The 23,071-nt window shown below is 34.9% G+C and overlaps 3 protein-coding genes across 28 annotated transcripts; 1 reads left to right on the forward strand and 2 right to left on the reverse strand.

The window, feature by feature from the left end:
• Positions 1–1,727: 1,727 nt before the first annotated feature.
• Positions 1,728–7,302, reverse strand: LOC131644354 (uncharacterized). 26 transcript variants are annotated; one of them, XR_009296421.1, is made up of 8 exons: positions 6,970–7,300; positions 6,816–6,886; positions 6,648–6,745; positions 6,356–6,444; positions 5,043–6,143; positions 4,040–4,867; positions 2,746–3,933; positions 1,732–2,647 (listed from the first exon to the last, which is right to left on the reverse strand). XR_009296421.1 is itself a non-coding variant. In XM_058914836.1 (2 exons), the coding sequence occupies exons 1-2, from the start codon at positions 2,959–2,961 to the stop codon at positions 2,114–2,116; spliced, it is 750 nt and encodes a 249-aa protein (XP_058770819.1). In that variant the 5' UTR covers positions 2,962–3,146; the 3' UTR covers positions 1,754–2,113. The 26 variants fall into 26 exon arrangements, 1 of the variants encoding a protein (XP_058770819.1); XR_009296423.1 differs by having other exon boundaries at positions 6,816–6,845; positions 6,927–7,300; XR_009296419.1 differs by having other exon boundaries at positions 1,734–2,647; positions 6,816–6,845; positions 6,970–7,299.
• A 1,033-nt stretch (positions 7,303–8,335) lies between these two features.
• On the reverse strand, positions 8,336–12,116 carry LOC131644353 (protein unc-13 homolog). The gene is made up of 4 exons (XM_058914835.1): positions 11,356–12,116; positions 9,671–11,008; positions 9,388–9,574; positions 8,336–9,309 (listed from the first exon to the last, which is right to left on the reverse strand). Exons 1-4 carry the CDS (start codon positions 11,914–11,916, stop codon positions 8,339–8,341), a joined length of 3,057 nt encoding a protein of 1,018 aa, XP_058770818.1. The 5' UTR covers positions 11,917–12,116; the 3' UTR covers positions 8,336–8,338.
• Positions 12,117–18,947: 6,831 nt separating this feature from the next.
• On the forward strand, positions 18,948–22,057 carry LOC131618502 (cellulose synthase-like protein G2). Its single transcript, XM_058889715.1, has 6 exons — positions 18,948–19,888; positions 20,015–20,227; positions 20,315–20,414; positions 20,612–20,781; positions 20,866–21,216; positions 21,302–22,057. The coding sequence occupies exons 1-6, from the start codon at positions 19,070–19,072 to the stop codon at positions 21,851–21,853; spliced, it is 2,205 nt and encodes a 734-aa protein (XP_058745698.1). The 5' UTR covers positions 18,948–19,069; the 3' UTR covers positions 21,854–22,057.
• Positions 22,058–23,071: the final 1,014 nt, after the last annotated feature.

Here is a 23,071-nt window from a genome sequence, read left to right on the forward strand (position 1 = left end):
AAAAAAAAAAACATTAATTTTGTGAAGGCAGTAATATAAAGTTATTATTGAGATTAAAAAAAAAGTTTTTATTGAATTATATACTAAACACATTTTAAAATGGAAGGATCAATCAACTCAGTATCAACATTTTGAACAAATGTATCTTTAGTTAAGAAAAAATAAACGATAATCTAAAACAAAAAAATAAAATAAGATTTTGAATAAAATATATATTTTTTAATCATTTATTCTTATTCTCTTTCCAATAAATTGTGATTTAATTGTTAATTATTATATTATGATATTATTCTCATATGATGACTCCATCTAGGTGGATAATGCGAATTACAAATTTGAAAGGTTTTGCTGCACAATACATTTTGTGTAAGTTTGTTCAAATTGCTATTTTAATTCACTTTTAACATATGTATAATATATTGAGTTATATGTCATAATTAGTATTATAAAAAGTTTTACATTCTCTTTCATATTTATTTTTTTTCTTTCAATGTTCAAAGATGAATTTACTCTATATTTTTGTTCAATTGCAAAAAAAGCCAGAGAAGAGCAATTTATGTTTCATATCCTATTCACATTTTGAGATTTTTTTTTGGATGTGTTCTTATTGTACAAGTAGCATGTAATTTTTTGTTTCATAATATGAAGATATAATTTTTTTGTTATTTTCACACATTCATATTTTTCTATAAGAAATACAGTATCTATTCACACTTTGTCCCGTGCATCGCACGGGTAGAAGTACTAGTTCAAATAAAATCACAATACGAAGGAAAGTTACACAAAATAAATTCCAAAGCATGTGTTTACACTAAGCTTTAGGTTCGATTCGCCCCACCAATTTATCTAAATTGGATGTAAATGGTTTAATCGGAGAATCCCCTTCATGATACTTTGGAAACCTTAACATGAATCGCCCATTCACATTAAGCATATCGACCAACGATATTTTACCAAATAAAATTTCCTCATTTATTCTCGTGCACTAGAAAAATAAAGAAATGACTTGAATATGATATTTGGCTCTTGAAATACGTTATTTTTGTGTCCTTTTAGGTTTGAAATTATCTCTATTTATAGAGAAACTAGTAACAAACCCGTGCGTTCGCACGGGTTCTTGTGTGGGACGCGCATTTGTTCCAAATGTATATTCTTTATTAGAAAAATATCTGTGAAAAAATAATAATTAAATATATAGAAAAATGTCTGATATTCGTGAAAAAATAATAATTGAATGTATAGAAAAATATATGGTACCTGTGAAAAAAATAATAATTGAATGCGTTGAAAAAATTTCTATACCTTTGAAAAAATAATAATTGAATGTTTAGAAAAATGTCTGATACCCGTAAAAAAATATTAATTAAATATTTAAAAAAATGTCTGGTACCCGTGAAAAAGTAATAATTGAATGTATAAAAAAATGTTCGGTACCCGTGAAAAAAATAATAATTGAATGTTTAGAATGAAATCTGGTACCCGTGAAAAAATAATAATTGAATATATAGAAAAATGTTTGTTACCAGTGAAAAAATAATTGAATATTTAGAAAAACGTCTGGTACCCGTGAAAAAATAATAATTTTAATATATAGAAAAATGTTTGATACCCGTAAAAAAAACAATTAAATGTATAGAAAAATGTCTGGTATCCGTAAAACTGAAATAAATTGGATAACTGTTGAGTCCTATCTACTAATGTTTTTTATGCTAATATTTTTTAAAATAAAAAAAATTAAAAATAAACAATTTTTTAGTTGGTTTATAAAAAATAAATTATAGTTTTGTTCTTAACTTAAATAAAAGATAAATAATTTAAGTATATTATATTTATGTTTTTTTGAAAATGAAAAATTTATTAAGGTGATGGAGATTTTGAAGAACTTGAATTTTCCTTTTATAAAATGTTTTATGGAATTCCTAACACACTAATGTATGACTTGATTTCATTCAAATCAAATAATACACTAATGTAAGACACCGTATTAGTTTCTTAGCAGTAACTTGGTAATATACCACCTTCATTTAAACAACACTCCTTAAACAGAGCCACCAACCTATAACTGTGATTTAGTGAATACATGGAAAAATACATCATCAAATTATGAAACAAATTAACATACTAAAACACTACAGGAAGATAATTTATGACAATTGGGTAAAACCAATTGTATACTTACTTCAACATTCTGAGTGAACTCAATATTAGCATCATTCTCTGGGTTGGTGAATCGAATATCCTTCATGCTACTTTTCTCTTTCAATACATGAATTCCGCTATTCAAGAATGGGAATCCAAAGTCAACCTCTGAATGGTTCCATTTATTTTCTAAAAGTGCTCTGTCCATATTATCATTGAAGTTTTTCATTTGCATATGAAAAAGATTTAAAGTATACATTTTGGCCCGTGACGTACGTGTCTTCAAACCATGCGTACGGAGAAATGTAATTCCATTAATGGTCACTCTTACACGATGTCGAATATCATCTACCCATGTCAATGGAGAAACAACGCAGAGAACTATGGCAGGAAACTTATTACGAAACCAGAAAGAAGTTGACAATCCTGCCGAGCATTGGTGGTCGAACCACTCTGGAATCTTTGCTCGTGGCAAACAGAACCGGGTGTTTCCATACTCATGCAATTCCTGTTAGGCAAAAATAATATTGTAAGTTTAACTATATCAATAAGAATATCAGATATTATATCAAATACATTATCAAAAAATACCAAATAAATCAAAACCTGATTTAGTAATTTTCTTTTACACGACGAAGTCAACGATTTGCAGTTTAATGCAGATAATTCTTTTAAGCCTGGTGGAATCCCTTTAATTTCCTGAAGTTCCTCACAATCATCCAAGACAAGCCTCCATAAAAAGTGACATTTTTCAATAGATTTAGGAAGCACTGTGAATTGACATTCAGCTAAATATAATTCTTTCACATTAGCAAACAACATGAGACCAGTTGACAAATACCCATCTGAAAGTTTGCATTTCTTGAGACAAATATATTCTACATGTGAAGATTGCACCGGGCTCACTTTTTTCAGCCTTGATGGTAAGTTCAGCCAACATGGTGTTACCCCAAAAGGCGCTTCTCCTCGTAAGTTTTGACACCCACGTCCGACCCCTCGTGCCTCCGCAGCCGCCGCCGCTCATTCCCATTCCTCCAAAACGACTTAAATGGCCGAAAACCTCAGCAAAGATGCCATTTGCACTAATGTATTACAGTAGCTAATATTTCTTCTAATATTTGCAAGCTAGTGGGAGTGTTGTCTATGGCAGATTGTACTATGGCGGAGAGTCTAAATCCCGCTTGGTGACGCTGTCATAGCACATTATGGCGGAAAAATCCGCAAGAGCAGTTGATATTTACCATTGCGGCAAGCCCAAAACCCACCACATATGTTTGCCATAGTGCTGTCAATATTCTATAACACTGGCTTGTTTTTTTTATAATTACATGTCACAGGTTTGATAAAAAATATTGAAGGTTTATACTAAGAACTCACATGCTTGAAAAATTCACAGTTGCTTCTGTTCCACACACTGATAAATCTTGCACCAAAAATGATGAAGTCGTGAATAGATAGAATAGTCATAGCTGAATAGCACATTGCAATGGATAGGGAAATCTAAACCATGGAGAGGATTTCAAAGCCTGAGAAGTATCAACCCGACAATGCTTCATCCTAGAAAAATGCTTTCTGCACTGTTCAAGAAAATTTGATGATTCAGTTCCTTCCATCAGTTCCATCCAAGCTCCTTTTCATGACTCACAGAGCTCCATTATTTTAGGAGCCTTAAGGGTTCACCAATCCTTTGCTGAAATGCCCGGAATTATGTAGCTCATTTGCTATATGAGAAATGACATGAGCTGTCGTAGATGTCTGCGGACCGATAATGGCCACATTATGTGTTGCCATGAGCTGCAATGTTGTTTACAGTGTATTCAATACAATAATCATGATCTGTAAGACTTGAAGTAAGTTTTATACCCAAAAACAAAGCCACATATCAAACATAAAAAAGTACCTTCAGCAATGGTCAAAAAGCCTCGGTATTTTGAATCTTCTTGCAGGGAGAGCCCCAATATTTAAAACTTCAGGTACTGTCGAATTATCCGAGCCAACCCCATTGCTTGAAGAAGTGTGCAAGTAAAGGTGAAGATGACCAAACACAATGCATCCAGATAAACCTCCAGGTGTAAATATTGACATCACTGTGTTTTGTTACATTGAGAAACTACTTGAAGAGTTGATTGCAACTCACACAGAGTTTGATTTGTACCAGAATGTTTGCAGTAAACCACTCTCATGTATGCCACCTCCATGCATTTATATGCCAAAGATGCCATTTCTTGACGACTTTCATATTCATGGGCACATGACCTGAAAAATATTTCAAGGTATTTTACAATAGAAGGCATGCTAAAACAATAGTTCCAACTCCAACCAAACTTCATATGTCATAAATAGAACAATTATATACTAAAAGTTGTAAAGACAAACAAATGAAATAACGGTGAGAAGCATCATCATCTGTGCTATGTCCAATTAGTTCCCGATCACATGCATATGATGCAGATCATTTATCAAGTAGCAATGTGAGTGGAAGAAGCACCCCAAATAGCAACCAAGGCTTTCATAACAAATATGATGCAGCAGGGACATCAAGGCTATCTCCTTCCAAGAGCTTGTACCCTCCCAGTCAAGCAAGCAGGGAAGATTCAGATGCATCTCACCACATTATGAGTAACTTCAGCAGTCCACAAGTCTCTAACTTAACTCCTTCCCCGATGCAGAGACCAGGTTTGAACTCAGACCATTTCAACCCCATGTAAATTGAAAGGAAGTAACTCACCTGATCGGATCATAGGAAATTGTATGAGGAATACCAATTCAACTTTGCATTTTCATTTATACTACTATAATAACAATATAATAGTATATATAAAAACATAAATCTAGTCCTTTGAAAGTGGAAAGTTGAGAAAGAGGAAATCCATATTACAATAATTATACATCCTTATGGTCACCTTTACTACTGGCCTTGCATTTACAAATGGATTCATATACAAACAGCTATCTCTTTCGAATATGAGGAGAAACAGAAGCCACAATGTCCAGTATGCAAATCAGAACTGTCTCATCTCAATCATCGCTAGTTCCATTATACGGTCGTAGCCAATCCACGACAGCGTCTGAATGGAAGGCTCGTCAAGCTGGGATTGATGTACCTCAAAGACCTTTAGGTCCCAGATCATATAATACAACTGTTTCACAACCTACTTATCAAAGTTATTATCATCCTCGACAGTTCAACTCAATTCCTTGCTTAATATATTATTAAACCCAAGGGTAGTAAAATAAACTTAAATACTTGTTTCAAAAAACTCACCAAAATCATGTTCAAAATCTGTCCGAACAAGTGCCCAAAAACCAGTCCAAAACTGATTCAATGAACCAATATACACCTGCAAATTTAAACTGACACTACAACATAGCAGTCCCAAACCAAAAAAAGTGAATCAGCCCCGCCTTGACACCATTCACAACATAAACCAACTTAGATGTTCATGTTAAATAACTGATCCACAACCCTATCAACATGAAACATTAGCAGTAAACCAAAATAAAACACAAACTAATTATGTTACCATAGTGTTGAGTCTAAGGCATAGACCTTTACATGTAACAATAGCAGCAATCCAAAAATTTAAGATTAAAAATGCAGTAAAAAAAATTTTCAATGTTACACGAAAACCTTAAAGTTAAACGCATACCCGGTGAGATCCGAACATTCAATTTTTTCCAGAATTATAGCTTTAGCAGATATCATCGCAACACGTCGTGATTTTGTAAACTCATCATGAATCAAACATAAATTCTGCAGCTCCAACCAACCTATAAAGCTTCAATTCTCACATTCAATCCCTTTGAGTAAATAATGCAAATCAACATAACAAATATAGAAGATTGAAATCAATCAATAGAATATGTAAGAGTAACTTATCTTTAGGTGGCGGTGACGACACTGTGATTCATGCGATAGTATTGTATTTCCTTGTCGACGATGGTAGTGTAACTCGTGTTGTCTTCTGATTTGTCGGTGATGGTATTGTAACTCATGTCGTCTTCTGGTTTGTCGTTGATGGTATTGTGCAACAGATTCAACAAATTCCAAATTGTTAATTCATATGAAGCTTCAAATAAAGAGGTGTGTCTAATCCTTTGTGGAGTTAATAATAAACCACTTTTCAAAACTATATAATCATGTCAAAACTATAAATAAAACAAAGTAGCCAAAAAACCCCAAATTGAAATGAGCATTATCGCATAGCAAACACACCTCAGTCATCAACCACATCAAGCAAGCAATGGACGAAGTTCTGTGTGTACAATGGATTGTTCTGCAACAGCTGCTCCAACCATTCATCTCTGACCATTCCAAAAAGAAATATCAAAGTTGAGAAATATTGTATCATAAAGATCGACAAAACCAATATACCATAAAGACCGATAATAATTTCAGATCTATAATAATAATAATTTTAGATCAATAATAATTAGTTCAGATCTTGCACTTTCTACAATAGAATGAGTTAATAACGAAACATAAGTTGAAAATGTCATAGATAAACCTTTCTGATTTCGGCCACCACCACACTTATCGGCGGAAATCCGTTTCCACCACCACCACCACACTAATCGCCGGTAACCTCTTGTTGCCACCACAGATCTGAATGTTAAAAGCAACTGGTGAAAACATTATTCATATTTATGTTAGAAAGATGAAAAGAACAACATACCTCCATTTGGCCAATAGCCGCATCAAAACCCTAACCACAAAATCATGATATCAACCACAATCACGAAAACCCTAACCACAAAATCATCATACAAACCACAAAAACACTAACCACAATATCTAAACAGTAACTTTAAACAGAAATCCAAAAAAACCTGATAACCGTGTCGATTTCGTTTTGGGAAATGAAGAAGATGAAGAAGAAAAGAGGAAATGAAGAGGAAGAAAGCAGAAAGTAGAAGATGTCGCTCTGAGAGAGAAAGAAGACTCGGAGAGAGAAAGAAGAAGAAAGAGACAAAGAGGGGAAGGTTTTCACACGTAGCATAGGAAGTAGTAAAGGAAAGGAAAATGAAGCAAGTAAAAAGGAAAGCAAATAAGGCAGCCACGTGGCTCATTAAGAAAGCAAAAGGGCAGTTCGGTCTTTTCCAGAGCATTGAACTTTCTTATATTGTAGATTCATGTCACTTGGTGAAGGAAAACAACCCTTCAAAAGAGTTTGTTCATGAATAGTTCAATTGTAAAAGATTAGACAAATTCTCTAAAGAAATCTTCTTTAATCATTACAACTTTCCAAATATATTTTGAAAATTCTCCAAAATAAAAGGGATGAAGTTAACTCAATAAATAGAGTCAGATATAGAGGCGTAAAATACAAAAAGTTGGGGCCCGAGAACCAAAGGTTAGCCCAGGAAGAACACGACGACATCAAAGGGCGGCCCGACAATGTCAATCTTCGCTTCACCAAATATCAACAAGGACTTAGAGGGCAACTATTCCTTTCTGGCCACGCTTTAAAATATTTGTGCAAAAACAATCATCTTCTTCACTCTTATTCTATTCCTTGGCATCCTGAAACACAAATTCTAGTTACTTACATACTTGATGATACTATTTTTCAGCAGCTACTCTTTTGGTAAGGTAGCTATATTCTAGCAATTTACAAGTTCTGTTTCCCCTTTCCAATGAGTCACTTGATGGAGGGATTTTATGTTTTGCTACAATTCTAAGTATCATGCATAATTGTTAGGTTGATTTAGTGTGTTTTTTATTCTAAAATGGTGAAAACACTTAAAATGAATTAAAAGTATGAGCATGTTTGTAAATAACTTTTTTTTATATACTTTTTTTATATTACTTGAATAAATACAGTGGTGAGCATGTTTGTAAATAACTTTTTTTTATATACTTTTTTTATATTACTTGAATAAATACAATTCACCACTTTTCTGCAGTCTGTACAAATCAAATAATGAAAGAAAACAATTGCTTTCTTGATTCTTTATTTTTTTCTTTTTTCTTTCTTCATTCCATAACTCATGTTCTTTTTCAAATACACATGTGCTCCCTCCCTCTACCATTACCATAAAAAATGAATAAATACACACAACCCTTTCCCACCACAACTTCTGCACTTCTTCTTTGTCTCAATATCATAAGAATCATACAACAAAATTTCATTCACAAATCAGATCTCTATCTTGTCCTTCATTTTTGGTTATCTTGTTATTAGTATTATTATGATTATTACCTTCTCTTAGCTAACTGAAATGTTCTCTTCAAGAACTGATTTGCAGAACTATCATTTCTATAGCACAATACCCTCAACACTGTATTAGGATCTGCTCTATTCCACTTGCATGTAGTAGGAGGCATTGGTAACTTTTGTCCATTTCCCATCACACCTATCCCACTTGATTCACATGTAACAATGCTGAAATCTTCTATCAACTGTTCAGTACTTTGTCCCATCAATGCAATCACTCCTTCCACCACTGCAGCCTCTGCATCCACAACGTTTTCGCCTATCAAACCTTCCACATTGTTGCTGAAAACTCTCTTCAAGTTCATAAAATCCTCTTGGAGTGCGTCGTGATCGTTCCTGTGAAACACCCTTGTACTTCCGCCTGCAAGGAGAACCATAAGGAATGCGTCGAACGAAGACTTCATTACTTCCTTCATTGCCATTGGTTGAGCTCTATCTGTTAGAATTGTTGACATTAGTATCACATTCTGTTTCAGGATTCTCAATACAGGCCTAATGTGACCTCTTGTTACGCCGCCGACGTAGAGCCTGTCGTAGAAGACGGAACTCGAGTCGAGGAATACAAGACGGTATGCAGCAACTTCTGAGACGTGTTGGCATGATGCTAGAATGGACATGTTTACGGTTTCAAAATAGCTGGTTTGTGCCCTTCGGTTATTTGCGAACCGAAGGCGGTTAGATGGTATAACACCGGGGTTTGATGAGAGTGATTTTTCAAGGGAGTGGATGGTGATGAGGAGATAATGCAAGGTGTTGAGACGAACATAGAGACGCTGTGTTCCTCGGCTAGTTGAAGGACGAGGATTGTGACCTTCGTTTGCTCCGTTGATTTGATATGCATCATCAAAACCAGAGCTGCATGGAGAAGCTTTCTTCCACATCTTGATGAATTTCGAGTCCCGGTTGCATCTTGTCAATGGAGGAAGTAAAGGAATGTAACTTTGTTTTGAACCTGAAAAAAATAAATCGAGGTCAAAACAAAAGCCATGACCATAGCACACTTTTGATGAATCCAAAATCAATTTCTTACCACATGCTGCAACAAATTTCATGTAGTCCATGAAGAGGCTTTCCAATCCATCAACAAGATCTTGAACTAAATCTTCTGTAATTGCTATTGGAACTTGGAAGAATTCGTCCACGGTGGTCGCGGCCAATTTCATTAGCTCAGAAGCCGATTGTGCATATAGTTCTGTTTTAGATTTTGGATTCCATGTCTGCAACAAAAATGAATTGTAACTATATATTTTATGGTAAAATATAACAATAATTAAACACAAATAAAGTGTCATCATCATACAGCCGAAACTTACTTCGGTCTCTTTTGCCCTTTGCAAACTCTCTTTGCCTTTCTTGAGTGAATCATCAATCCATTTTCCAAGAAGACTTAACATGACTGAATCAACATCAAAGGGAGCCATCTGTCTCACAACTGTTTTTCCACCGTCGTCACATTCGTTAGAATCTTCGACAACTATTTGGACAATTAGCTTTTCTAGCTTAGCTGCCCTTTGCAATACTTGGACTGATTCAGATGTCAATGAGGTCACTTCACCTACATACTGCCTCAGAACTTGGCCATAGCATGTGTGCAGCATCATTGCTGCAACTGCACCTGATGTTGGATGCCATTTCCTTAGTATTGGACTGAAATGTTGCCTTTCTTTCATCACCAAAACTTCCGTCTCGAGAGCTAAATGTAGCAGCACATCGCTCAGTTCTTTCTTTCTTTTATATTCACTACATTTTGCATTCACTGCCTCCAATACCTTTTCAAATGCGTTTTTCATGGACGAACGGATATAGTTATCAACACGGTCACCGGATGAATCCACAATAGTAATGTCTCTTCCCTCTCCCTTTTCTCCATCTGTGATTGTAAGATCTTCTCCTGAAATCTTTGAGACCAACAATACGACAGGAACAAGGTGTTCGATTTGAGCAGCGTTCCCTCTTTGGAAATATTCATGATAGTTAAGCAACCTCTTCTCAGTCCAACTCTGCATCGAAACCAACACCGAAGAAAGAATCTTAACATACAAAGACTCCTTCTCCCTCTTAGCATCATTCGCAACCTCATTCAACATTACATAGGATGCAGAAAGAAGATCAGGTTCAACCTGTCCAGTAGCTATATACTGCTGAAACAGAACCCAAGTGAAGCATATGTTATGAATAGGCAATGTGATCCCTAATGTTGACCATGTTTTCTTTATGAGTTCAAGAAGCTCATCAACTTCATCAAGGACTAATGTTTCGTCTCGGATATCAAAAATCGAGTGAAGAAGAGAAGTATAGAGGTGAATATTGAAAGGGAATCCATCCGCCCAATGACAAACATCGGTGGGAGTACCATTGTTACTTCTCCACGACAAAGAAACAACAGAATTACAAAGAGTTCTCATTGTGTCCGAGTTTTTGCCAATGTCTATCGGTTTGGACTCGCTGTTGTTTATGATGTCTCTAAGACGCAAGGCAAATGTATTGTTGTCTTCTAAAGGGAGTGATGGGTGTAAGAGGAGTCCTGCCTCAAGGATTTTGAGCTGTCTCTTTTGCCACATATGATACTCAGTTGAATCACTGAATTCTGACGGCTTTAGATGTCGAAGCAGTTCCAATGGTAGGATTATAGTTTCTGCTCTCTTTCCCACCTGAAAATTTTCATGCATTAAGCTAGTGATTAGAATTTAGATCCAAATTAACAAATGGAAATTCATTCAAGAACCAAACAAGAGACGCACATTTAATGATGTTTTTGTAATTTTCTAAGCACAAACTTCATAAACACGGACACCAGAAACACAACATTGTCGCATACACCAGAAATACAAAGAGAGCATAAATACAAATACACAAATTTTTTCAGAGGTGTCGATGCTATGGTTAATAATGATAACTCCCAACACATTCATGTGTTTTCATTCTTAAAAGTAAGATCTAAATTGTATGACATGAATGAACATAAAGCATAGAGAATAGAAAGAAGAAAAAAACATACTTGACCAACAACGGTTCTCATGAGGGTCTTGCGCAATTTATTATCATCATGTTCCGTGACCCTCATCTGCTGTCTCATTATCTCCGCCGCGGTCATTGGTCGTCTTGGCCTAAAGAAAGGCACCGTATTTGAAAGAGGACTAACAGCTCCACCGACCGGAGACGACGGCAATGAAGACACACCTCCGCTATTCATTCTCTTCGACGGCGACCTCTTAATAAGCCTCAAACCAAGCGCTCTCTTCACCCTACTCGTCGGCTTCGTCACCACCTGGTTCAATTTTCCACCATCCCCGTTTCCTCCATTATTATTATTATTATTATCATGATTCGAATGAAACGTCAGCGCGTGACGTCCACCGAACCCCGGCGTTGATCGGCAAGACGTGAAGAAAATCTCGTACGCTGTCTCCCTCACATCGTCAGCGTTCAACCCCTCCAACTTCCCGAACGGCCATTCGAGGTTGTCCCCGGTGGTGACCGTGTCGAGACGGCGTTGGAGGAAGTCGAGACGCGACGATGAGACGGAAGGATAGGACTCGCGGCGGCTATGCTGACCCATTCGCCGGAGGGTCAGGATAACCGGCGATGGTGGTGGAGGTGATGATGGCGAAGTTTGATATTGGAATCAAAGAATGTCAGGGGGAAGAGAGTGAGAGAGGGAGAAATGCATGGTGATGGTTTAAAAAAGGAGGGAGAGAGTTGCATGCATGATGGAAAGTTAACGTTGACAGCAGTTTCATGCGTTTGCCAACGTTGTTGTTGTTAGCGAAGAATACGAGAGATGGTGTGGTCGACATGTAATGTACTGTAATCCTCCTTGCTAAAACAGAAGCTACCGATTTCTTGCGTGTTTTTTTTTTTTATAATTTTTTTCGCTTTTTTCTAGGGGACAATATATACAAATATTGTCAAATTTGCAAGAAAAAAATTATTCAAATTCAAATTAATCATGGTATTATATAAGGAAATGTTATGGCTCATCTAACCATTTTATTTTGTTTAAGTAACATATATAAATGTGTAAAAAAGTAAAAGTAAAATATATGAAATATTTTTGAGAAACTCACATCATTATTTCTTTAATTGTTTTATCTTTAACAAAAAAGTAGATTTCTTTTATATTTTTAAAAATAATTTTTACAAAAATGTATTTTAAAATTGTTCTATGCCCGGCTAAAGACTAGGGATCCACCGCACGCGACCGATCGAGCCCATGGTATAAATATATCCGTAAAAGATTTTTAGGTACACAATGTCTAATCTTCACTTTCACTACCACTATCTTGAATACTAAAGTGATTTGGCGTTGGAGTGCAAACCGTGTAGGCACCACTAGGTCCACCTATCGGAGATAATGAACGCCGATTCAAGTTCGACATCCCCTATTCAAGAAGCACTATGATCGCAACCTTTGATCCACGGTGACATACTGTCGTAGTACTCAAGAAGCTTCGCTCCGTCGTATTTTGCACAATCTTCTCCATTTTTGGTTCCGCAACAGAATAGTGGCGTCGTTTGTGAAAATTGACTTCTAATTCTTGTGATTTCCATGATCTCACGTTCGATTCTCATATCTGAAATACGAAAGCATTTACGGAGAAGAAATCGAAGCTTCTAGAAGCCAAAACTCTAGATCTATGTCGTTTGGATGCGTCGAGCTCCGGCCTAGCTTTGATTGGTTGTTTGTATCGGTTTCTTACCGTCGTGAAAAGACGCTAACAGACTCATAAAGATCGTGACTTAGAAAAGGACTTAATCCACTAATCATAGAAATGATTACAATTGCACAAGCTAACTGCCAGTGACTAACAACAAAACATTGATCAATCTGTTAGTGATCCCTTAAGAATTCTAACCCAACTGGTCCCCTAAGAGATATAACGATCAATGACTTCTTTAAGAGTTATGACCCAACTGGGCCTCTAAAGAAGATTTCCCAAAGCACGTTGATCAACCTGTTAGTAATCCCTTAAGAATTCTGACTCACCTAGTCCCTTAAGAGATATATCAATCAATGACTCCTTTAAGAATTCTGACCCAACTGGTCCCTTAAAGAAGATTTCCCATGATGACAATCAGTCACGGTCTTCTTGAGTATACAGACTAAGACTAGTCACTCAAGGAACAATCAATAAAAATTGATTAACAATTGTGTTTACAAGAGTGCTTCTTAAAAGTAGATTACACAAAAGTTTAAGTACAAGCAACACAAAAGTGTTGAGAAAGTTATGAGAAACAACTCCTTGCATTTACAAGATTCTACAAATATGTTTATGATGAATGTTGAGTTGCACATTGTAGTAATCTTCTCTTCTTTTTCTTGTCCTCTTCAGCTTCATGATCTTCAATGATTGAGCTTCGCCCTCTTCGCATTGTTGTAGCATTGTAGCTTTAGCATTTGCGACGAACAACATCTGTGGCTTTAGCATTTGCAACTAGTAGTATCTTTGGCTTTTTCTATTGCAGTGGCAACCAACAACTTTGGCTATTGGCATTCAGACTTCGGAAACATTTCTCCTGGAGTCTTGATCTTCATTTATAATCTTCAGGGAAAGAGATATTGAGAAGATAGAAGAGTCTTTTCTTCATAAGCTAACGGTTACTTTCCAACGGATATAAGTGTAGATGTTGGATGTAGGAACACATTACTTCCTTAGCCCGTAGCTTGCAACTTTGACGTGATGGCATGGAAGACAGCTTTTGAATAGTATGAACGTCTTGATATTTGTGATTTATTGAGCAGACCGTTATACTGAATCTTCTAAAGAAAGTTTCTTGATATTATGTTCAAATGATGTACTCCTGATTCTGAAGTAGTAAGCTTGGAAGAGATCACTTTCTTTTCTTTGTTCTTCTAATGATGTATCAAATGAGTAGTTCAGTAACTACTTTGTTAGGATAGCATAAGAACATCAGAACTTAATAGAAGCAGAACTTTATCTTTCAGAAATAATGACAGCGGCCTTTCTGAAGTACGACACTGAACTTCCTAGATCCAATCTATATCTGAATAGATAACTGATTTGATAGTGGGACAACACGAGCAATACAAGCTATAGTGTTTGAGTTCTTTCATAATAGAACTATGTCTTCTGATAATCGTGCAACAACATATCTGAGGAACACGTCTAGATATATGAACAAGGGTCATCAACTAAACTGTATTTATGATTTGATCCTTATCAGCTGATCTTTGAATATGTCTTCGGAGTAATGAGCAACAACTCTTTTGACGAACATATCCTTGACACCTGATTTTGACGTGACAGCTTGCATCTGATGCAGACTTTGATTATAAGAGCAAGAACATCTTGGTAGACTTTGTTTCTTCTAGAGACACTTGAGACTTCTGAAACAACAGCGTGTGGAGAAGTGTTCTAGAGATCTTCTTCTAATTCATTCAGCATTCCAAAGAACTACTGATATACTCACAAAAATGAAAGAGAGTAGTCTTTCTGATGATAGCATTTATGATGATTCTTTAGACAATAGTCCTAAATCATACAGGGCTTACTGATATCCACACTCAAGAAAACATTAGAAACAAAATTGTTTACATATAAAATATATGTGTTGTTATATCAAAACTTAGAGATGAGGTGTAGAAAAAAATCTCGTTCTAACAAGATTTAGGTTTTATCTGGATCAGCCTAAAGTATCGAGAAACTAAATTGGGCTGATAGTTGACCAGGGTATAGTGACTTTTCAAAGGTCTTAGCCTATGAACCAACAACTTGGGGTGTGGAATGCCTCCTAGATGGCCTTCGATTCATCCTTCTTATCTGGTGAAAGATCAGTGAATTCCCTAGTAAACCATTCGGGTCCTCGAGTCCTGTTGGCAAAAGGGGCCATCAAAGGAGTGAAATTGTATTGTTTTGCAAACATTATCACATATGACGTGAAAGAATCTGGAAGATGCACCCCTTCGACAAGAGGAGTCAAGCGCGCCAGCCTTCTCCCTTCGACAGTCATATTCTTTATTACTCCATCATCTTCGTTAACGGTGTCCTTGGTAGGCAGTGAAGCTTCGAAGGTGGCGTTCACCCACAACTGGAGCAACCAGAAAGAACCAGCGAAAAATATGTTGGTTCCTATTTTGTATGTCCTGAGAAAATCCACAGATTCCCCTAGGGATTCATAGAGCGGAGCTAAAATCATCATGCTCAAACAAAGCTTTCGCCCAACATGAAATTGGTTGGCCATAGTAAGGAATCTCTTTGCCAATTGAAGAGATCTCAAGCAAAAGGCACATCAAAATGGCCAAAGGCTAGAAAGGCAATGTGTTCTTTGTCTGAAACTTCATTAGTGGTCTTATCATGATGGTTATTGGTATATTGAGTGAAGGTGGCTTTACTATCACTGAACTTAATGGTGTCTTTGTCCATAAAATTGGGGTCAAAATCTCCTCATGTTGGTCGAAGTCCAATAATAGCAGCAATATCGAAAAGGTTGGGAGTCACCATCCCATAAGAGAGATGGAAAGTATTGTGGGAAGCATCATAGAAATACAAAGAAGCCACTAATATGTTTTGCTTATATTCTAGACCAGATTTCGGTAGATGAATGAAGTCATAAATTCCTAGGTCTTTCCAGAATTTAGACTTCTTCGCCTCAACCTTAGCCAGCCAGGCATAATATGGTTCAGGTTCCTTGGCTAAAGGTGTAGATTGAAACACTTTAACAGTGTTAGTCATATAATCTAAGCTTATAGAATCTTGTACGATTGAAGCATCAGTCAGAGACTTTGCTTGACCTTGCTTAGACTCAAATGGTGCAGCAATTACAGGTTCCCCCTTGTCATCCAATTTCTTTTTACTAGCTAAATGCCTAGTCCTATGATAAACGAGAAAAAACAATGAAATGAGGCTAGCATCCGCATTAGGGTTAGGAATAGGACCCTTAAAAGCATGTATCTCCCCATAAATTATTAAAGGAATCATTACATGGGAAGCATATATCATTTATTTTTCCTCAAGTAGAGGAGGTTCTGGGACGTATTATTGGTTCCTCACCAATATTGGTCGAGGGATTATGATAATAGGTTGAGAAGCTTCTTGCTGTTGTTGTTTCTACACCTTTGTTTCTTTGGGTGCCATTGTTGAAGATTCTATGAAGATTTGAAACTTGGGTTTGTGAGGAAGAAGGAAGCAAAGTTTTTGTGACAAAGAGAATGCAGAAGTTTGGAAAAAAGTGTTAAATTATGAAAGTGTGTTATTTATAGAAGAGGAAAACCGTTTACACTTCTATAGAGTTAAAGTATTCAAAGTCAGTGGGGCACGTGGAAGTCTATAAGAGGTTGCGCAGACGGTGGCACGAATTACCACCCTACTCCTAGATAATAGGAGTAATCATCTAGTATGGCCACACACGTCTCGATGAGGCGTTTGGAAGACATGGTCATCCTTGCCATGATGTCACAAATAAAATAACACTAAAAGGTCTATGTGTCGAAATTGAAAGTTCACAAAAATATATCTATTTCTCCAAAGGTTTCGAAATAAACATTTATTGGGGGAAATTTGTTGGTTGGTAATTTTGACGATTGAGAAAGTATTAAGATGAGATGAAGATTGTCGAAAAAGGAAGTTATTTCGACGAGAAGATCAAAACCAGCTTATGAAGGTTGTTCGAAATATCAAGCTTATGAAGGGTTTTATCTTTCTGAGCGTTATCGAAGAGAGTTATTCTCGAGACACAGATAAACTTAGAATATTTTCGAAAGCTTTCAAGAAGGAAGGCTTTGATAGTCACATTGGTTGGTTTTTCTCCTAGAAAGGAAGAAGATTCAAATTCAAATGACCGGTCTTATCCAAAAAGGACACATGGGAGCCTTAGAAATCCAGGAGCATGCAAGCAACGAACGTGGCATTCCGTTAGGAAAAGGCCGTTATGGTCGAATTTGTATAAATTAGAATCTCAGCGTTAGGATTTAGGGTGTTCAATTCTGTACAAATACTCAATAATACTCAAAGTACCAACATATACCGAGAAACGAGTTTCTGAGAATGTATGTATGATTCACCGCCATTTACTTCAATTACTAGTTTTTATCTTTACCAAAGTCTTTTAAATTTCTTTTACCTTCAAGTCAAAGTCTTTACATTTCTGCCTTTATTTATTTTCTTTAAACATTACCTTTACTTATAAATTAGCCACAACAATCGAAAAATGTATATCAAACAAACATCAAAATCTCGAAACTAAACACATGTCCTATGATCAATCTAGTCGATCCTGCGAGTAACCAAAACTTAGTTGTTTTTGGAAGACTAGCGCTTGTTTACCAAATTTCAGGATAAACAAAGCCAAATAAACATTCCCAACCCCGATGTTACAAAACTAGAGCAAGACTTCTAAAAACAACGACAAAACTATAAGAATTAATTTCAAGAGCTATCTTCCACTTACAATAATAAAGATTTGCTGATTTGAGAGACTTCGCAAGAGATGCATGCTGTTAATGGAGGCACCGGCGTGAACAGGCAATAAACGAACCAATCTTGCAGGGGAGATGTTAGAACAACTCGCCATTATATAAATTGGTATACATCCGTTTCAACAAATTTATTTTTGTCTCCCCCAACATATTTGATCGACCTACGCCAAAGAGCTTCATCATACCCCAATAGCCAACCCCACAACAACAACCAACCCCACAATATTTGGCAATTTTTTTTATTTGAAACGTAGTTAGATAAGTACATTTTCTAAAATAGTGGTTATTTTGATTTTTTTAAAAAAAAAAAATTATTAAAAATAAAAATCAATTTAATGAGTTGAAGTTATTAACAATCATATATAAGAAAATTTTTGGTGAATATCCACATCATACATCATTCAATATCATGTGGACTTTGTTATGTGAATTTTTTTTGAAAAAAATATAAATTTTTAATGAATTTAATTAGAGAATTTTGGTACTCTATTAAACTCTAGATTTTCAAAGAATTTATAAATAAGTAAAAATTTTAAAAAATATCTACAAATAAAATGAACTCATTTTTTAAAATTATTTTCTTTTATAAAAAAAGGAAAAGCAAAAGTTGTGTATATAAATAGAGTGGTGGAGTATAAAAGATCTGTTTGTTTTATAGCTTTTAAAAAATTAAATTTATTTCATTATTTTTAAAATATTATAAATTTTTTATATTTGTTATTTTTTTAAATTGAAATACTAGACACTTTATAATATAATATTAAAACATAATTAAAATTACAATTAAAAAAAATTATATCTCAAAATGATTTTTATATAAAACTATTTGATTCAAAATTTTATTTAAAGCACTGTCAGTTGTCAATGTCAGTGTAAATATTTTACATAGTCAGTGGATCACAACCCTTAAAAATAAATACTTTATATATGATTTAAAAATAAAAGTCAAACTCTTACAAAAATTAACGGTTATGATTTCACTACTTTATTCTGTTGGTGTATATTTTTATGTAAAAAATTTATACAAAATTATGTGACATTAAAAAATATTTAAAAAAAAAAAAAAAGTCCATTATCTTAGACTTGGGGAATACGCTTTGAAAGAAGAATATAATTTCAAAAGACCAAATGACCCTAGGCGGCTTCAAGGAGAACCACACACACAACATCAACTTTTCTAACTCTTATTTCACTTAAATAAATATGAGAGTAACAAGATTTAATATACATTCCATCATAAACCTTTAAACCATTCATTAGTTCTACTGTGATCTCAATGGAAGAGTCTCTCCCCCTAAGTGTCATCCATGTCAACAAATCTTTACTTTTCATCAACAGATCACACATACTCTTCCATTCCATTGCTCTTTTTTTCTTATTTTACTATAGACTCAATTTCTTCTTTCAACACTCAAAAACAATACAAACTCCATTTCTACCTTACTTTCTAGTCTTTTCATCTGAAATCATTCTCTCCTTCATTTGGTTTCTCGATCAAGCTTTTCGATGGAACCCGATTAAACGGTCCGTCTTTCCCGAAAGATTACCAGAAAACAGTAAGCTTCCTAATATTGATGTCTTCATATGCACTGCAGACCCAACTAGGGAACCTACTTTAGATGTTATGAACACTGTTTTATCAGCTATGGCTATGGATTATCCGCATGAGAAACTTCATGTGTATGTTTCTGATGATGGTGGTTCGTCTATTACTTTGAATGGTATGAAGGAGGCTTGGAAATTTGCAAAGTGGTGGATTCCTTACTGCACAAGGTACAGAATTTCGTGTAGGTGTCCTGAGGCGTACTTTACGGACTCGGAGAACGATGGCGAGGATTTTTCTGAGAATGTTGAGTTTGTTACAGATAAGAGAATGGTTAAGGAAAAATATGAGGCTTTCAAAGAAAGTATAATGAGATTGAAAGGAGATACTATTGGTGTAACTGGTCAAAATCATGCATCAATCATAGAGGTGATACAAGAAAATAATGGTGATGAAATAGAGCAAGTGAAATTGCCATTACTTGTATATGTTTCCCGCGAGAAAAAGCCTTTTCGTCCTCATAATTTCAAAGCCGGAGCGCTCAATGTCCTCGTACGTATCTCTATCTCTATCTCGACTGTCATTTGTTGGGTTTAAGTCTGAGTGGCTAGTCTCGAGCCTTTTTGAAGATTTGAAATAAACTAATTGATTACTTATAAAATAAATGTATTGTTGCAGTATCGCGTCTCTGCAGTGATCAGCAATTCTCCGTATATACTAGGGTTGGATTGTGACATGTTCTGCAGTGAGCCAAATTCAGCGAGACAGGCTATGTGTTTCCACCTTGATCCCAAGATATCGCCTTCACTTGCTTTTGTTCAGTTTCCGCAGAAATTTCACAACATAAGCATCAATGACATATATGACAGTCAATACAGATCAGCATATAAAGTAATCAACACTTCAAATTTTGATATTGTTTCATATAATCTATATATCTCTTCAAAATGATTATGGTTTTTTTTCATACAACTTTAGGTCTTATGGCAAGGTATGGACGGACTCCAGGGACCCTTATTGTCTGGCACAGGATTCTATATGAAAAGAGAAGCATTATATGGAAATTACAAAACTAAAGGTATAGAGCATAATGGTTTACATGCTACCAACATCAGACACTTATGACTGAACGTGTGTCTGATGTCTGGTGTCTGATATGTGTCAGTGCCCGACACCAACATATTTAATTATGTTACTTTCAAAAAATTTATGTCAGTTGTGTCCAATACAATGCCTGTAACAAAATTCAGTCATATTCTATATTTTGAATTTCAGGCACTGATTTGGAACTCCAAGAATATGTTGGTAAATCCAATGAATTCATCAAATCCTTAAAGCAAAATAACATTCCAAATTTAGTAACTGCTGGGAATGCATTGCCTATAGAAGAAACTTTGGTTTTGGCTTCTTGCAATTATGAAAATGCAACTAAATGGGGTAAAGAGGTAAGAAAATTTTCTATGATTAAAAAAATTGTTTCACTAATCTATTTATTCAACATACATAATGCACTTCAATTTTATTTGAAGGTTGGATTTTTGTATGGTACTGTATGTGAAGATGTTCACACTGCAATCATGCTAAATTGCAATGGTTGGAATTCTGTTTTATGTGATCCACCAAAGCCACAGTTCCGAGGAAATAGTACCACTAACTTGAATGATTTACTAATTCAAGGCTTAAGATGGAGCTCTGGATTGCTTGAAAATGGTTTGGTCAATAGTTTCCCCCTCATAAATTGTCCTTTAAGGAGAATGTCTCTAGCTCATAGATTTTGTCTTGCAAACTTGACATGGTTCCCTCTATATTGTTTGCCTCTTTTGTGTTTTGCTCTTGTCCCTCAGATTTGTCTACTCTCCGGAACTCCTCTCTACCCTAAGGTATCGTCATAAGCCTCTTTATTATCGCGAGTTCAAAATAAGTCGATTCAGATAGTATTAACGCGTCTATTTTTTACTATTTCAGGTGTCGGAACCATTTTTCTTTGTTTTTGCATTTGTCTATCTATCGGCTCAAGTCAAATTTTTATTTGAAGTCCTCTCGAGCGGAGGAACATTCGGAAAATTTATAATAGAGCAAAGGATGTGGATGATGAGAACAACCACATGTCATCTATATGGATTTTTAGATTTTCTAATGAAGGAATTTGGTTTAAGAGAAGCTAGTTTCATGCCAACAAATAAAGTGAAAGATGAGGAACAAACTATGCTTTATCAAAGTGACAAATATGACTTTAGAACATCAAACATGTTTCTTGTACCAATGGTTTCACTCATGATTATCAACATATTTTGTTTCCTAAGTGGCATCTATAGAGTGTTGTGGTTGGGAGAATTGGACAAGATGTTCATACAGCTTTTCATTATGGGTTATATCATTTTTGTGAACTATCCAATCATTGAAGGGGTTGTTATAAGGAGAGATAAAGGAAGAATTTCTACTTCAGTATTTGTGACATCTAATGTCTTGGCTACAATTATCACTTGTGCACTTTATCCTTTACTAAGGAAGTTATAATGATCATATTTGTCACTTTGATAAAGAATAATGTGATATAGAGTTCAGAACTAGTATATTGTAAGTTATGAGCCTTATAGTTGTAATAATTTAAATAAAATGAAATAGGCCCTCATTTACAATTTTGATTCCCACTTATAATTATTCATTTATCCATCACTTTTTTCAATTTACTTGATTTGTAGTCCACCAATTAAGTTGGTATTTAATATTTAATGAAACATTGAGCTACTTCTTCGGTTTTCATAATGTGTTTTTTCAAGGTATAGCACTTTTTTAGAGCATCTTTAAACGTGATAAAAAAGTAATGCTTTTTCAAAAAATAGATATCTTTTCCATTACAACAATGAGACCAAATAGATATTTTTTCCCATTATGAAAAGGGTAATGCTAGTAATTAATGAGACCAAATCAATGTTGACATGCATTTGAAGATAAAAATAAAACAAAATATTAAGAAAAGCATGACAGCTGTATAAAATACTGTGTTTTGTTTGTTTTTAAGTTTAGTTAGCATTTTTTTAATATAGTTTGAATTTCATAAACTATTATCAATTGATTTCTCATAAAACAGAGTTATATTTCATTTTGTTTCGATGATAAAAACATGAGAAGTGATAGGCTTACACCGTATATAAATTTGTCTTTGGGTTAAATAAGTTTTTGGTCTCGATAAATATTGCAGTTTTTATTTTTATTCCGTCCCTGCCTTTAGGCAACAGTTTTTACAAAAAAAAAAAAATTTGCCAAAACCAGCTAAAAGTAAAACCATTGCCTAAAGACAGAGAGACTGAAAATGAAACTACAATATTTATAGGGGCCAAAAACTTATTTAACTTTATTTTTTTAAAAATTGTTCTCCTACATTGATTTCTGTGTCACAATTAAATTGTTTAAAAAAAGCTACAGTATATATACGGTGTAACAAAATCTACAATATAAAAAACAAGGTTGTTCTAGAAAATACAATCTTTTGTTTCTATAATGTGCCACGTGAACACCTTCACCATCTTCCACTATTTACTCTTGCTTTCTTTCCTTTCTATTCACTACTCATCATCATCACGTTTCATTCTATCGCATGCTTTGCCAAATCTACAATATACTATTTCTTAGAAAGACAAATATAATACCAATGTAACTTGTTTAATAAAATACAATATATCTTTTGTTGGGAAGCACATATAATAATTCTTATTATTTTACATGTCCCAACAC

This window comes from Vicia villosa, linkage group LG1, assembly GCF_029867415.1.
Source record: "Vicia villosa cultivar HV-30 ecotype Madison, WI linkage group LG1, Vvil1.0, whole genome shotgun sequence".
Taxonomy (NCBI): domain Eukaryota; kingdom Viridiplantae; phylum Streptophyta; class Magnoliopsida; order Fabales; family Fabaceae; genus Vicia; species Vicia villosa.